Consider the following 16,812-nt stretch of genomic DNA (forward strand, 5'->3'; position numbering starts at 1 on the left):
TGGTAAAGATTTCCCAAAAGAGGTGATGTCACTTGAGCCCGTGGGCTGAGCCCCTGTAGACACAGGTGTGGGGGTGGTTTAGAGATGAGGCAAGGCAGGTGGAAGCAAGGCCAAGAGAGCGGCAGGGGCAGATCATGAAGAAGCTCTTACGCTGCGCCAGGCCATGCTGACCTTTTCGTGCAGACAACACGGAACCACTGAAGATTTTTAAACAGGGCAAGGATATGATCAGAGCGATGATCCAAGCTGGGATTTAGAAAAGTTCCTCTGATAAGGGCTTGGATTGAAAGAGTGAAAGTGGAAGTAGGCAAACGCTTGGGAAAACAGAGAATTCAGTTTTGGAGGACTGAGCTGTAAGTGCCTTAAAGCAACAGGATATTCAGCTTACAGACTGTGGGAGCTAGACTCAGGGCATCAGTGATATTCAAAACGGCAAGGCGGCAATCAGAGATGGTACTTGAAACTATGACAGTAATTAGGTGGTCAGAGCCATAATAAATGTCAATATAAAGGCCTGCTGAGATTCATCACCAGGGTAATTCTCTCGAAAGTGGGGAGTGGAGGCAGGAGGGAGCTGGATGGGGCAGTGTTCAAGCCACGCCTCCAAATGTGGGACATGTGAACATGCAGAGGAGGGAAAGCATGCCAGGGAAGCATTAGAGGGAACACCACAGGCATGTGTGTGGAGGCAGAACCTAGAGAGTGTGGGGAGCCTGCCGGGGCAGCCAAGGGCAAACGGGACTGCAGAGCCGAGTGGAAAACTCGATTAGGAGTCAGATCACAGAGGCCTTGGTTTGAACTTAATTTACCAGGAAATCGGGAGACAACTTTCTTTCTCTCATCTAAAAAAATTTTTTTAATGCAAGGAATGATCAAGGCTCTAGAAGAAGAGAAACCACAATGTCAGGAGTGCCTGGCCTGGTAAGTGCTGTGACAATGCAAAGCTGAGGAGGCCAGCACTGCTGTTCATTAGACATACAAGGTGAGCTACATATGTGACTTAAAATTTTCTAGTAACCATATTAAAAAAAGTAAAGAAACTGGTGAAATTAATTGTAATAATATATTTTATATAATCCAATACATCCAACGTATTATCATTTCAACACGTAGACTAGCCACATTTCCAGCACTCAGCAGTCCCATGTACTGGACAACGCGAGTCTAGACGTGCCGACAGGCAAAAATCCCAAGAGCCAGGAGGGACCATATGTGTTGTGCCTACAGGAATGAGAGTTAGAAGATGGGTTTGCAATCCTGAGGTTTCAAGCTTGGGATATTGTAATGACGACAGTGGTGCCACAAACAAAAGTAAAGATCACACGTTGAGGCAACATCTGCTGTTCAAGAAAAGAGACAATGTCACTGTTATGGAAACGATGACTTTTATTTCCACCCTGACTGATTGTCACACTGTTATTTAAACACCTCTGAAAAATCCTGAAATAATTTAAACCGAAGGCACAGAACAAATCAAAATATTTAACTACTTACGCTTAAAATGAGAAAATTAAAATATTCCAACAGTAACAATAAAATCTGAACAAGTCTCCATCATCAAATATCATTCTGACCAAAAGTTATAGTTTTTGTAATAAAACCAAATTAGTTTAAGCTGATTTCAAGATTTCCATGATAAAAATAATAATGAAAAAAATTTCTTCTTTCAAAATACTGATTCTACCACCAGGTTCAATCTAAGCATTTTATATATAACAAAGTAGCAATTAGGATATTTGTTGATGGATGGCCACTGGTCAAGAAATGATGCATTCTTAGAAAATGTTTAAAAAAATAGCAAAGTAGGCTGCAAAATTCTATTTGGGGAGCAGGAAAAAAACTTGTTCCATGTTAATTAGAATATCAAAACATTTCAATATCAAATTGCTTCAAAAGCCAATCATCGCCTAACAGTAATATACTGTATGGGGCGTCCCACTGTATCTTCATTATCTCTCGACCATACAGTGTAGCTAAGGGGTTGAACAAGTCAGTAACAACTAGTGTTGCCATTTCTTATTTATTCAAAAGAGCTATGTTTAAAAAAATCATTATAAAACTAACTGGAATAATCAGTGACATGCTACAGATACAATAAACCCCAGCAATGCAATTGCTAAGTTTGAAAATAAAGTGGTCATGCTTCATAATATACTGTAGTATTTTGAAATACATTCTTCTCTGATAATCAATATCATTTATTACAGAGGTCACTTGTAAATTAGCTCAGATTCTGAACTAGCTTTCTAAGTGAAACTTTCTTCAAGTATGCATAATATTAATAAGGTAAAGATATTTTTCTCTTATTCACTTCTTTATGTGTTCTTCCAAAGGACAACCATGTTGAATAAAGGACAAACAAAATGAGCTGGTCATAATTTTCAAAAACATTTCAAAAAATACAAAATAGTCTAGTGACCAAGAACTGATTAAGACACATCTAAAATCTATTTCAGACAAAAAAGAAAGAACTTTCAGACTTTTTCTTGAAATACTTAAGTTCATAAGTAACGAAAGAATAGGGGGAAAGAAGGGTTTCTAAAACATTCAAGACTTTTATAACAATAAAATTAAAAAGGTCTACCTTCTCCTACTTAGCTGTGATATATATAAGTGTGTATTTAATAGCAATATGATTTTATCTTTAACATCTAGCTTAATTGCATAAATCACAAAAACATTTCCAGCCAAGTTTGCTGATAAGTATAATACAAACTCTAGAAAATGATTTTTAGCAAAAACTGCTTCAAAATTTTCCTACATAACAAAGCATTCCTTTGGAAATGAACCTTTAATGCTTTTGGACCGTTCAAGTAAATGCATCTTTTACCCTCTCCAGCACTACACTATAATTACCTCCCAAATTCTTTTGTCACTGGGTAACATTATCTTTTATTCTCTACTATGCTAATAATGCTAAGTTATTTTTTTAAAATCTCCTTAGTGGTATCAGACTTTTGTCTTCATCATCTATGAGCACTGAGGGATTAAAGTAGAAATAAAATAAGCCACAAAAGTCTCTTCATAAGCAGTACAAAGTTCTGAAATGTTGGCACCGATGAAGAATGGGAAAGAGTTATCGTCCAAATTTAAAATGTATCCATTCATGGCAGCACCACATCCAACAGAGGCAGCAAATGCTACTGCTACAGGCTTCACTGCTGCCAGTCTTGGGGCGTGTGGAATACATTTTCTGATTCAGTCACTGAAAACACAGAACCAACAGCAATCCAGCTGGGTGGGCCACAGTCTGGGCGGACTGCATCCACCAGGACAGGTCCCATTCTGACCACTGTGGCTGGGTCACAGTCTGGGCGGATTGCATCCACCAGGACAGGTCTCATTCTGACCACTGTGGCTGGGTCACAGTCTGGGCGGACTGCTTCCACCACGACAGGTCCCATTCTGACCACTGTGGCTGGGTCACAGTCTGGGCGGACTGCATCCACCAGGACAGGTCTCATTCTGACCACTGTGGCTGGGTCACAGTCTGGGCGGACTGCTTCCACCACGACAGGTCCCATTCTGACCACTGTGAGTCTGAATTCTGAAAATGCGAACTCACAAGGGTTAGTGGAAGACTGTTTCCAACTTGAAAGAAATGTGGCTAACTTGAGGAAAAAAACATTTAAATAATAACAAAAGGACAATCTTAGTGGTTTTTGGCCCTGCATATACCAGCTGTGTCAGGAGCTCCTAATAACCGGAAATACAATGAAACTAAAGGGTTTTCTTTCCAAAACCTACAGAAGGAAGACGTTTGACTCAAAACCAATTTCAAAATCTACACCAGGCTGCCAGGCCAGCAAATAACGGTCAGAGTGACTTTGTTCCTCTGCTCCTTCAACATGGGAACTAACGCAGAATGGCTCATGCCCACAGTTGACAGGCCGTTCACGGCCACGATCATATCTCCACACCTGGACAAGGACAGACAGAAACAGAAACAGACTGTTACTGTTTTCAGGGTATTAAAAACATTACTCTCACTGAGATTTGTTTAGCATGAAAAGCACAGTTTCACTTAACCACTAACTGTCAAAGATTAGGATGTATGATTATCTTGAGAAACATTCTGGGTTGATTTTTAAGCCTACACTGGCTTCCCCTTGCCAATCAAGGACACCTCTGTGCCAACCTCTCCTGTAGCTGGTGGGTGATTTCAAGGGCAAGCGGAATAATTTTCAGCTAAGTTTAAGCAAAATATAATTAGAAGAATAAACCTACTGCCCCTTTAAAAAATACCAAATGCATTTGGAGGGGCTTGTTTATTATTTTGGCTATTTCTCTGTTCATTCTTAGAGCTCACACCTTCGAGTGTTCAATTAAATTGAGAGTAAGACCGACACCTCCTCTTCTTTCAGCTGTTATGTTCACTGCCCTCCAAGCAGAATTATCACGAATGAATGATGAATCTGACAATCTTTCTATGCTTTCTGACTTTTGGTTTTTAGTCGGTAATATGTTATTTTATTGTTAGCTCCTTTAATTTCTTTTCAGAAGTAGGTGGAAGGTAAATTTATAAACTAATTAATTGAGATGCAGCATGGTTGAGTAACTTAGCTAAGAGAATGATTAATTCATTTCCCCCCTCCTCTTTCCTCCTAAAATGATGATTTGTTTCCATCTTTGTCAATATGAGACTGATCTGGAGCACACTAACCCTGACCAACTTCTCACAGTAGGATTTAGATGTCACTTTCTCTTTGCAAACAGAGTAAACTCTCCATTTGTGCAGCATTCTGTTTAGTATGTCAGCATCTACTTTTTAAGAACTGGTGCTTTTATTTCATCAAACACTAGGCACTAAGAACTGCCAAGCACCCATGTCCTCTCTGCTTATACAGTCTCTCGATACACCACCACTTTCCTCTCCGGGAGCCTGAGCTTTGGAAAAGAAGAGAGGCTGCACACAGGCTGAGTGAGTACGTTCTGCCCGGTGGCGGCACGAGCAGAGGGGTTAATGGCAAAGGCTCTGGGTGTGAATCGCAGTCAACCACTTTCAGCCATTTGACTGTGGGCAAGTTTCTCAACCTTTCCAAGCCTCAGTTATCGTGTTTGAACAACAGGAGTAACAACACCACCACCACTTACCTCAAGGGGTTGTTAAGAAGATTCAATAACGCACGCATAGCACTCAGCACTGTGCCCAGCACACTGTGAGCTATCACACACTCATTCATCACATATTTGTCGAGACCTTACTATAAATGCAGGGCACTGTTATGGCTGCCAGGGATTCAACAACAAATGCAACGAAATCCCTTCCTTGTGGAGCTCGCATAAATATAATGTTAGGCAGGTACAAGTGCCGTGGAGAAAAATAAAGCAGAGCCATCTAATGATAGGACTGAACCTGAGTGGGCTGTGTGGAAAAATTGCTCAGAGTCAGTTGTCATATCACAATATGTCCAATGAAATGACTCAGGTTTGGTTCCTGTCATTAGCATACAAAAATACAGCTATGAGTGGCAAGAGGGTAAAGGTAATGCTTCAGTCTAGAGCAGGATTGGAAATTTCTTCTGTAAAGGGTCAGTTGGTAAACAATTATTTTAGGCTTTGCAAACCATATGGTCTCTGCCCACAATGACCCAACTCTGCCCTATACCTGAGCAGCAGCCACGGACAACACGTAAACGAATGAGTGTGGCCATGTTGCAATAAAACTTTATTTATAAGAACAGACAACAGGCTGAATTTGGAGCTGACCCCTGGTCTAGATTGTGTCCATCATAACAAACATGAATCACATCATTAAATGTAACAAGACTCACTTTAATCTTCCATCATAATAAGCAGGAGTTCCCAAGACAATGGTTTTAATGAAGAAAGGCTGATTGGTGTGGTTCTCTTCATATCCACCAACAATACTAAAGCCCCAACTTCCCAAGTAGCTTCTTCGTAAAACTATATCATGGCAGCTATGAAGGGCACTATAAACAAATATAAAAATCAAGAAAAAATTTAAAAATTAATGCAGAGGCTTTTATAGCCTGTTCATCTTTGTATAACTCCATAGCATGTTATACTCATCATTGTTGGGAAAAGCAAAAGGACTACTTAATTTCCTTCTGAATATAATGGTTATTGCTTTTGTTTTTGTTTTCTGGTGAGGAAGACTGGCCCTGAACTAATATCTGCACCAATCTTCCTTTATTTTGCATGTGGGACGCTGCCACAGCGTGGCTTGACAAGCACCTGGGACCCAAATCTGCAAACGCCCAGCTGCCAAAGCGGAGCACATGAACTTAACCACTACACCACTGGGCAGCCCCATGAATATATTGTTTTGCAGACTCATTTTCTAGGACAGATGCAGTCTTAAGTAGACTAGAATTTCTTCAACATTTTTTAGTCTTCTCTTCCCAAGTGAAGACACACATACTTACAGAAAGCTTAAATAAACTTGTTACAAGTTAGACCTCAGAAATTTGGATAAGATGGTTCTGTGCCTATATTTGCTCACTGCCCTGTCAACAAGGCCCTCAATTCTGATATCCATTTGTATCTTCACAATTTGTATCTCCAAAAAGTGGTACAAAAGAAGTCTAGTACTGCTGATTTGAGCACTCAAATGAGAGGACACGTGCAGCAGGGCAGCTGCGAAAACAATGCAGGATAACTCTCTAACCTCCACGAGGAGTTGTCTGCTGCCCTTTCCTCCTTTACTGAAAATGCTTTCATTTTAAAGGCAACTTTAATCAACAAAATAGGGAACTCAATCTGGAAAACAATAAGAAAAACAAAATCCCTCCACCCTTTTTATAGAGTGGACATTAGGATGCTACCATTAACATGCTACTGGCCAGTTTGGAGGATGCTCTCCAGGAAGGGAGAAAAATTCTACTTACGGTTCCACAGCTCTATGGATTTGGGAACCAGCCATGAGTAAAAACTTAAAAATAAAAATAGAAAAAAATCCCACCAAACAAACCCTAAACGATATAGAAAAGAGTATCTCTTCATAAAAAATATCTTTCATTTCTAGGTGAAATTGGATACGGAGGCATCTAAGCCAAAGCTTTCTGTTTTTAACCCATTAAAAAGGGTTTCTTATTAATAAAGCCAATTCTATAAAGCTATATACAATATGCTAAAACTTCCAATCTGGTCTAATTTCTTAGTTTACTGATAAGAAAGAGCTTTTAAAAGGGCTCCTGGGATGGAGCAGGGTCCCACTCATTGGCCTGGCTTTTTAGGGCAGTGTAGGTTATTTTCATTATTTGAATCTTCTGCAAAAACAAAACAAAACAAGCAAACGGTTGTCTGGCACACCCCCAACAGACTGCAGAGGAAGAACCGCCCTCTTCAGGAAAAGCTGGGCGGCTACCCTACGCTGCGTGAAACCCGCCTGAAGGGCCACCTGCCCCTGCAGAGCCGCGGCCCTTCTGACACGTGGTGTTGAACACAGGTTTGCATACACCAGAGGCCTCGAGAATCCACTGAAGACTGACCTTTTATTGACACGTATTCTTTTCATACAGGTGGGCTCAAAACCAGATTTTACTATCCTGCACATTTCTCATCTAAAATCTCTCTTATTCTTCCTGGCACACCAGGAAATGCTCTGAACACAAGAGGTAAAAATGCTGACCCCCAAAACTAGACTGGAATAACAGATAAGGAAAACGAAAGGAAGCACCAGTGCCAGAGTGTTTCTCCAAGACATCGCTGGTCTCTGCCCGTCCAGCAGCAGTGGTGTGGACCTGCTCGGCAGCCGCACAGCACGAGGAGATAACATCCTCCTCCAGCATGTGAAGGGCCCCTTCTGACATTCTAGGTTTAAACTGACCGGTCAAAGTACCAGGCTGAGTACTGAACGATCAGTGAGGTTCCCTCTGATGGCTGAAACTTCGCAATTTAGATACTATTCTACAGAATTTAAGAGCAACCATGTAAATGTATGTTGACTTTTCAGTGGGAAAAATTAATCAGTTTTAGCGCATGGAATAAACAGATATGAAGTAGTTAAAACATCTTCGTCATAAAAAAATCTCCACAAGATCCAAATACAAGGTCCATACAGGTCCCTAAGACATGAATTCCGTCACAGTTTTGGGCCTTTTTAGTTTTTTTAACCAAGAAGGCAAGCCTGCAAGTTAGATTTATCAACAAATGAAATCCAATAATATCCTTGCTTTTTCTGTTATTCCTTATGTGAGAGAACTTTATAAACCATAGAGCACTACGCAAATTCCAGTTATTATTACAAATTTATTCCAAATGAAGCTAGCTGGCTCAGAAACTGGCACATTCTATTTTTTTTTTATTCACATGCTGAGCTGAATTCAGGTGACACCTTTATTTATTTATTTTTTTAACCTGGCTTTTTATTTATTTTTTATTTCATTGAGGTCATGTTGGTTTATAACACTATGTAAATTCCAGGTCATCATATTTCAGCTTCTGCATAGACTGCATTGTGTTCACCACCAAAACTGGAAGTTCCATCCATCACCATACATTTCTCCTTCCTAAACTGGCACCTTCTTATTGTTTATTTTTATTTTAAAGAATCAGTAATTTTCCTATTTTGTTAAGAGTCAGAATGTTTCATCAGAGTTCAGTTCTAGGATCCTTATGCACATTAAGAATCTAAACTGGTTTGGAAACAAAGATAGCAAGACACATTCTTCCGAGCTCAACATCAAATTATGCAACAATCATCCGGGGGTTCCAAATGCTTCGTGACCAGACACTGACCAGCTTCAGAACGTCTTGGCTGGTCAGTCACGAAGCAGCAAACTCATCCTAAAGATGGGCAGGAGCAGCTACTCCTGAACACCAGTGACATGTCTTAAAGACTCCAACGTCCAATGAAAATTCAGTTTATATCCTGGCTTCTTAGGGATAGTTAAAAGGATTAAGGAAGGGCTTTTAGAAAGTCTTCTGGGATAGAAAAAGGCTTCCCGTTTTGACCTGGCTTTTTTGGTGAAAAACGCATGAGTTTAAGCATGTATCAGTATGAATGTTGGTAAATGACAGCTTTTCTAAGCAAGAGACTGAACATCCAATCCCAAGGCTAGCCCACTTAAAGCCTTAATAGGGACAGACAGAATGGCTTTATTCATTTTTATAAACAGATATAACTCTTTAGTTCTTATTATTAAATTTACCTTTTTAAATATAATATCCTAAGAAAGAAAAATGACCATTTTCTTTGGTAACGATTTGATGTCACTCCTGTTATCTAACCAAAGCCTTTCTTCCCCTCAATGAGTGAATTTACTGTGTCACATGCTAACAGAGGTTGCAATTATGATTATTCCACCAAACAACAAAAAGCTGTCAGTACCTCGGAAGCCCAAGCCACATGACCCAGGACGGGGACCAGCTGGCGTCGTACTCGTTTTCACTGAAGGTGCTCGCCTGCTCCTCCGAGGTCTGGGCTGCGTCCTCGACGACCTGGACCTCCAGTGCTTTGAGGGCCACGGTGGGGGATGCGGCGCTGGCTTTCAGCATAGCAACAGCCTCACTGTGACTTAAATTGGTCAAATCAATGCCATTGATATTTAACAATATATCACCTGTTCAAACGAAGAAAGAGAAGGATGAGCTGAGCTCCCAAGTGGTTATTCCCCATAAATCCTGCTCTTTGTCAACGAATCAACAAAGGCAGTTCCAACAACTCAGGTGAGATGAAGTGAAAGACCATTTTCTACTTCTTTGTCATTTTTATAATACTGGGGAAAAGTCCAATTCATGGAAAACATTCCAAAACAATTCAAAAATTTAAAATAATTCCATAATATATAAGATAAAGCATGGCTTGAGGCCCCCTGATTCAGCGGGAAGCCCACACCACTAGCCCTGGTTTAGCTGTATAGAGGCCCTGGGCACGTTCATTTCTCTTCTTTGAGCGTCAGTGATTTCTCAGTTCTTTCCCATTCCAAAACGATTTGATCCTTTGCTCTTAGAAATACATTTTTGATACATTCTATTTTATATTTACACAGTTTTTATACATGAAGTCAGCCCTACACAGCTCAGCCAGTGCAAACATACGAGAACGTGTAAAGAGAAGGTGCCCTGGGGCCTACACAGAGAAATAAAACTTGCGATTAGAACATCTTCTCTTGCTTGAGGAAGAAAAAAGTCTTTTGCTCTCCCAAGTAATATAATAAAAAAGGGCAATGAGGATTACATAAAAGGTTAGGAAGGAAAGGATTAGTTTTGTAGGAAGCACAAACATTTGTACTAAGAAAGCCTACAGAAGGTCTTCCTCTCCCAATTCATCATTTATTTTTCAGATTATTAAAGCAAAACATTCTCATTGTAGAAAACTTAAAAAACATAATAACATAAGGACATAAAATGACCTCCAATTCCACAATTGCACAAACTTTTTTTAAAAAAGAGCAGTCTAATTAAGATACAGTTCACATACCATTCAATTCACTCAACTACAGTACACAATTTTATGGTTTTTAGTGTACTGATAGAGTTGTAAAACCGTCACACATTATTTTTAGAACATTTTTATCACCCCCCAAAACCCCTGTACCCATTAATAGTCACTTCCCTTGCCCCGGAGCTAAGCAACCACTGATCTACTTTTTCTCTCTATAGATTTCCTTATTCTGGACATTTCATATAAATGGAATCATGTGTGGTCTTTTGTGACTGGCTTCTTTCACTTAGCATCATGTTTTCAAACTTCATCCACGTTGCAGCTTGTGTCAATACCTCGGTTCCTTTTTACGGCCAAATAATGTTCCATTTTAGACATATACCACATTCTGCTGATCCACTCATCAGCTGATGGATGTTTGAGTTGCTTGCACTTCTTGGCTATTATGGAAAATACTGCTATAAACCCTCTGTACAAGTTTTTGTGTGGACGTATGTTTTCATTTCTCTAGGAATGGAACTGCTGGGTCATATGGTAACTCTATCTTTAACTTTTTGAGGAACTGCTAAACTGTTTTCGAAAAACAGTTGTTCCATTTTCCATTCCTGCTGGCAACATATGAGAGTTTCAATTTCTTTACATCCTTGCCAATGTTTGTTACTGTCTGTCTTTGTTATTATATTCATCCTAGTGGGTTTTAAGTGGTTCTTCTACTTTTAATTTTTTTTTGAGGAAGATTAGCCCTGAGCTAACATCCGCCACCAATCCTCCTCTTCTTGCTGAGGAAGACTAGCCCTGAGCTAACATCTGTGCCCATCTTCCTCTGCTTTATATGTGGGATGCCTGCCACAGCATGGCTTGCCAAGCAGTGTGTAGGTCCACATCCGGAATCCAAACTGGTGAATCCCAGGCCAGGCCAGAGGCGCTGAAGCAGAACATGCAAGCTTAACCACTGTGCCACTGGGCGCCCCCAGGTTTGAAGTGGTTTTGATTTGCAACTCCCTAATAACTGATGACACTGAGCGTCTTTTCATGTGCTTTGGCCATCTGTATATCTTCTTTGGAGAAATATCTATTGAGATCCTTTGCCCATTTTTAAATTGGGTTGTGTTTTATTACTGAGTAGGAAGAGTTCTATATGTACTGTGGATATAAGTCCTTCATTAGACACATAATTTGCAAATATTTTCTCCCATTTTGTGGGGTACCTTTTCACTTTCTTGGTGGTATCCTTTGCAGCACAAAATTTGTAATTTTGATGAAGTCTAGTTTATCTGCTCTTTTTTGTTCTTGTTGCTTGTGTTTTTGGTGTCCTAAGAAAATCCTTGACTATTCCACTGCCTAATCCAAGGTCCTGAGGACTGACACTTGCGTTTTCTTCTACAAGTTTTAGCTCTTACATTCTAAGTTGATTTCTGTATATAGGGATCCAACTTCATTCCTGGAAAAACAGCCTTTAAGACTCACTTTTCCACAGGAACAAACCAAGTGTATGGAGAATGCTATTTTTACCACTACCACCCCCACCGATACAAATTACATAGTATTGAGGGGGAAGGTGAAATTGTGAACGAGTTTATCCCTAGAACCACTATCTTTTTATTAAGTCTGCCTTTTGCTCCACCTCCTGTGTGAGCCTCCTCCCACACAGACACTTTATTGTCCTTCACTAGGATGACCCTTCGGAGCATCTAGTCTGCCATAATGCTGGAAGCATGGGTCTCTTAGAGGGTCTTTTCCAACATAAAATAATCCACCAGCTGAGTAACTGTTAGAAAGTAATGGAACCGTTACCAAGCTTCAGCAGTTTCCCTTCACAGTGAGCACTGCCCTCACCTTACAGAGAGGCTTTATGCTTGCACATGCGAAGGACATTTTAAAGGATTTTCAAAAGCCATATTTAGTAGAAAATTCTGTAGATAGTCTTTATTTTTAAAAATATGAGTTGACTACATGGAGAAGACGTGGTGAAACTGTTTAAGATCCCATCTTACCTCTCTTGATTCTGCCATCACGTGCAAGGCAGCCATGAGGTGGCACACTGGTCACAAAGATGGGCAGCTCACCACTCTTACTTCCTCTGCCCCCGGCTACTGTCATTCCAAGGGACTCGTGTGGCTCCTTCTTTACAGTAATGTGTTTTTCCTGGCATGTAACACACTGGGTCAGATCCTAAACATGAGAGGAAACATTTATTGGATAACAAATAATATATAGTTGAAGAAAAGACAGCTTAAACGAAAGTAAAAACTTACGTGGCAACTGTAAAGTCTTTTTTTAAAATCACTTAGTATAGAACTGAAAGTCATATACAGTTCTTCACAGGTACAAACAGTACGCTGAACGCCGTGGACCACAATGTCAAACTTTGCAGAGCTTTTCATGTAACACTTTATGTAACTGAAAACACTCAGGACTGTTGACATATAGAAGTCAACGTAAAATAAGCACATCATTTGTATAATTTCCTTGAGCTCCAAAATACGATCAATTCTATAAAAGTAAATAATGCATTTGAATCTTAAAATTCCAAAGACAAGCCAATTACTTTTACTTCCATCTTTCTCCTCTATTCTTTGAAAGAAAAGTTGACAGAGTAGTATAAAAGTAAAATGTAGATTTTACTAACTGCCAGAAAAAAGCTACAGACTTGTCTTGTGATTCTTACTGACAAGGATTATGAAAGTACTCACTCACGAAGCAGGAGCAAATCTACCTTCCAAACCTTCTTGAAAAGCCAAAAGGATATGAAATAACTGAATTTTTGAATAAGTTAATAACAGGGAAATATTTCCCAACAAACTGTATTCTCAGGGAAAAGCTATTTTTACTGACATTTGTTACTGCTACTTATTACTGAGACGCTCCTGGAAGAAAAAGAGAATTTTTTTTTTCTCCTGAAGAAGATTAGCCCTGAGTTATCATCTGAGCCAATCTTCCTCCACTTTATATGGGGGACCCTGCCACAGCCTGGCTGAGGAGTGGTATAGGTCTGCACCTGGGATATGAACCTGTGAACCCAGCCGCTGACGCAGAGTGCACCAAACTCAACCACCAAGCCACGAGGCCAGCTGAAAGAAAAAGAGAATTTTAAAAATCACTATTTTTTAGGGGCTGGCCCTGTGGCCGAGTGGTTAAGTTCGCATGCTCCACTGCAGGCAGCCCAGTGTTTTGTTAGTTCGAATCCTGGGCGCGGACATGGCACTGCTCATCAAACCACACTGAGGCAGCGTCCCACATGCCACAACTAGAAGGACCCACAATGGAAAATATACAACTATGTACCGGGGGGGCTTTGGGGAGAAAAAGGAAAAAAATAAAATCTTTAAAAAAAAAATCACTTTTTTTAAAAGTCAATAAAAAACAAGATGTACACATGTAATATTAATATTAAAATAAAAGTAACTAACATTTATTGAAGGTACGTTATGTGCCAAGCATTATTTCATTTAATCTTCACAATGGTCTTGAAAGTAAATACTATCATTGGCTCCATTTTACAGATGAGGAAGCAACTTTAGAAACGTCATGTAACTTGCCCCAAGTCATACAACTATAAGTGACTACACTGGGATTTGAACTGATGCAAATTAATTAGTAATAATAATTATATATATGTATTATATATGTTTTACAGAGGTACACGCAGTATGATGCACCATGTATATACACTGTTTATATGCACCACACCACTCAGGTGCTATCCCATTAAGTGTCAGAGTGGAAGCTAATATCTCAAAAGGTTTCTAACATTTATCAACTACAGGAAAATGTTGCAGATAACAGGATAATTATTAACATTATTAACACTATCAACAATAGAAATATATAAACTATATTTACAGAATTATAACATTTCCTCTAGTGACATTATTTTAGAGAATTAACAAATATGGATCTGTTCATCAGGCCCTGGAGTTCCAGGCCCATCTGCCTTTCTCTGGTCCTGGAATCTCATGTATGTTTGAAATTTTATCAAGGGAACTACTTGTAATAACAGCCTAGCATTCCTAGAAAATGTTATGACCTAGTAGAAAACTTGTAAATGTCTTAAGGCAGTCTCCCAACTAAATATATGAAATCTACGTTAGTACCCTTCAAAACTGGGCAAAAACCATTGTATTATGAAGACAACTCATGAAACTCAGTCTTGAGTATATTTATTTATGCAGTTTCGGCTCTTACATATTTAATCAATTAAGGCTGGTTGTTTCATCCCTCTACGTGGCTGAGATGTATGCATTTTTACCCTCAAGAAGTAAACCAAACTTCAAAGCTTACATGTGGTACGCTTCAAGGAACCTTCTAAAGGTTCAACACCACATGAGCGTTTATTCAAGCAGCTACTTAGAGGTTTAATAGTAGACTAATGTATACTTTAACAACTATAATTGTCTGAATTGGTTATTTTGGTAAATTTGTGTGTTTGTTTTTCCCCAAGAGACCTTTATTTTTTTAAATCAAGATCTGACATAACAAATGCAGTACGTTAATAGTAAACAGCTAAATTAACACTTAAAAGTACATTTTCTGTGGTTGTTCTAACCAACTAGGTTTGCAGAGTACCTAGAATAACAATAATTCAGCACTGCTATTTAAAACGTTGTTACTAAAAATTAAAGAGAATAAGAATAGCAGTTAAGAGAGAAAAATACGTGTGTCCAAAACAAACAACAAAACGAAACATGCAGAGTTCTCTATGCGAATGTTGGAATGACTAAGTATTTTTTAAAATTATCTTAAAATTATAATGTTGTCATAGACACTCATATCTTAAATTATTGTAGAATTCAATGACATAAAAGATTCAATAATCGACTTTTGCCTTATATTACAGTTCTTTAGGAATATATATATCATATATATATAAAACTTGTAAAGCAAGCTATATGAAGCAACTCCTATTCAAAATTCCTATTCAAAACAATAACTCCTTTTTCATAGTCACCATTATGAAGGCAAAATTATAGGTTTCCTTCATACATTTTGGTTTTTGTTCAGAAATAAGAACAAGTTGGTGGTTATAATTTTTTGTAAGTATTAACTAAACCAAAGACCAGTGACAAGTCTGTACTTAAGCTCAGAAAACCAGATAAGCCTGATGGGTCAGAAATACTTGTGCCTTTAAGGGGTGCTTTCTTAGGGTACCTGCAGCATTTCAAAGGTAATTATTCTTTCAATTACTGTACTTAAATTAAGAAGCCATCTTAGCACATAGGAAACTTCCTATGTTTTTTAAGCAGACCAACAGATAAGTTTTTGTTGAGTAAAGCAAATTAATTTTACTTAAGGAGAATGGCTTTGGAAGCTCATATTTAGCTTGCATTTTCACATAGTTAGGTAAACATCACTGTCTTAAAAGTCTTAGCCTACCAGAAACTGAGTTCAAATGAAGGGCCGAATGAAGTAAATAATATCAAGAATGCAGTGAAGTACCATTCTTTTTTGATTTCTGCAACTAAAGAGAGACAGTATCAAAATTCTCAGCACAGATAAATGACCTAGGGAAATATTCTAAAACCAGTTAAATGTGGAAGCAGCAGTAAAAAAGCTCAACATATGGGAATTTTAAATGATTTAGGGCAGCATTCGTATAAGCTATAACATAAAAGGAAATATGCAACACATGTACCTATCAAAATTTATGGTTTATATGTTTAATATTCACACATCTAATTCTGCTGTTGTAGGCAACCTGCCCAGTTGCTAGGTATACACTTGTCAATCATTGTCTTCGCTATGCTTTTTGAATCACATAAACCAACTGTTAGATTGAAATAAGAAACCCAATAAATCCCACTTACTAGGACTAAATGAATAGAAGATTTTTCTGGAAGATCAAACACTTCTCATCAGTCACCTGGCAGAGGGACCTCTGTTGGCTGAGGAACTGAGACAACGCAGCCACCCTCCAAGGTAGCAAAAGCTACACATTTCAATCCCAAACACCTGTGTTCACGTTTTCCAACAGAGTAACAGCCCTCATTTAAATCTTACCATCTTGTAACAATGATCCCTTGAGGGCGATGAACTAAAAAACACAAACGAAAACACCTCACCTTATGTGAGCTGGGTCTGCTGTGATACAGTGGCTGTGCGTGGTGCTGGCTGCTGCTGCTCTGAGTTCCCGCTTCTCGGATAGTGTTACCAGGCTGGGGTTTCCCCGGTCTAGCAATTGTTAAATTCACCCTCTCTCCACTAGCCTGGAGAAAACACGCATACAGTACCACCATCACTAATGATGATTCTCATCAAAAAAATTACAGGCAGTGTTAATTTTCAATGCACGTCTCAGAATTGCACCAGACCTTGCCTGGGTAGTGACTACAAGCACCTGCTAGTGGGGAGGAAGGGAGTTCATTCATGAGCTAATATTTTAAAACTTCTGCAGTTAAAACACACACATGCAGCTCTTGGACATGCCCTCCCCAGCCCTGCCGCCTAAGTAACCACGGCAAAGC

General features: G+C 39.1%; 1 protein-coding gene across 6 annotated transcripts in view; it reads right to left on the reverse strand.

The window, feature by feature from the left end:
* Positions 1 to 1,366: 1,366 nt before the first annotated feature.
* LNX2 (ligand of numb-protein X 2) overlaps positions 1,367 to 16,812 on the reverse strand; it is a 77,723-nt gene continuing 62,277 nt past the window's right edge. For all 6 annotated transcript variants that reach the window (XM_070520446.1, XM_044777378.2, XM_044777381.2 and 3 more), the window contains exons 6-10: positions 16,411 to 16,554; positions 12,346 to 12,523; positions 9,296 to 9,527; positions 5,775 to 5,933; positions 1,367 to 3,920 (exon numbers count right to left, since the gene is read on the reverse strand). In XM_070520446.1, coding sequence (XP_070376547.1) covers positions 3,785 to 3,920; positions 5,775 to 5,933; positions 9,296 to 9,527; positions 12,346 to 12,523; positions 16,411 to 16,554 — 849 coding nt within the window. In that variant the 3' untranslated portion in view covers positions 1,367 to 3,784. The remainder of the gene's footprint in view (positions 3,921 to 5,774; positions 5,934 to 9,295; positions 9,528 to 12,345; positions 12,524 to 16,410; positions 16,555 to 16,812) is intronic.

Source organism: Equus asinus, chromosome 11 (genome assembly GCF_041296235.1).
Source record: "Equus asinus isolate D_3611 breed Donkey chromosome 11, EquAss-T2T_v2, whole genome shotgun sequence".
Taxonomy (NCBI): Eukaryota; Metazoa; Chordata; class Mammalia; order Perissodactyla; family Equidae; genus Equus; species Equus asinus.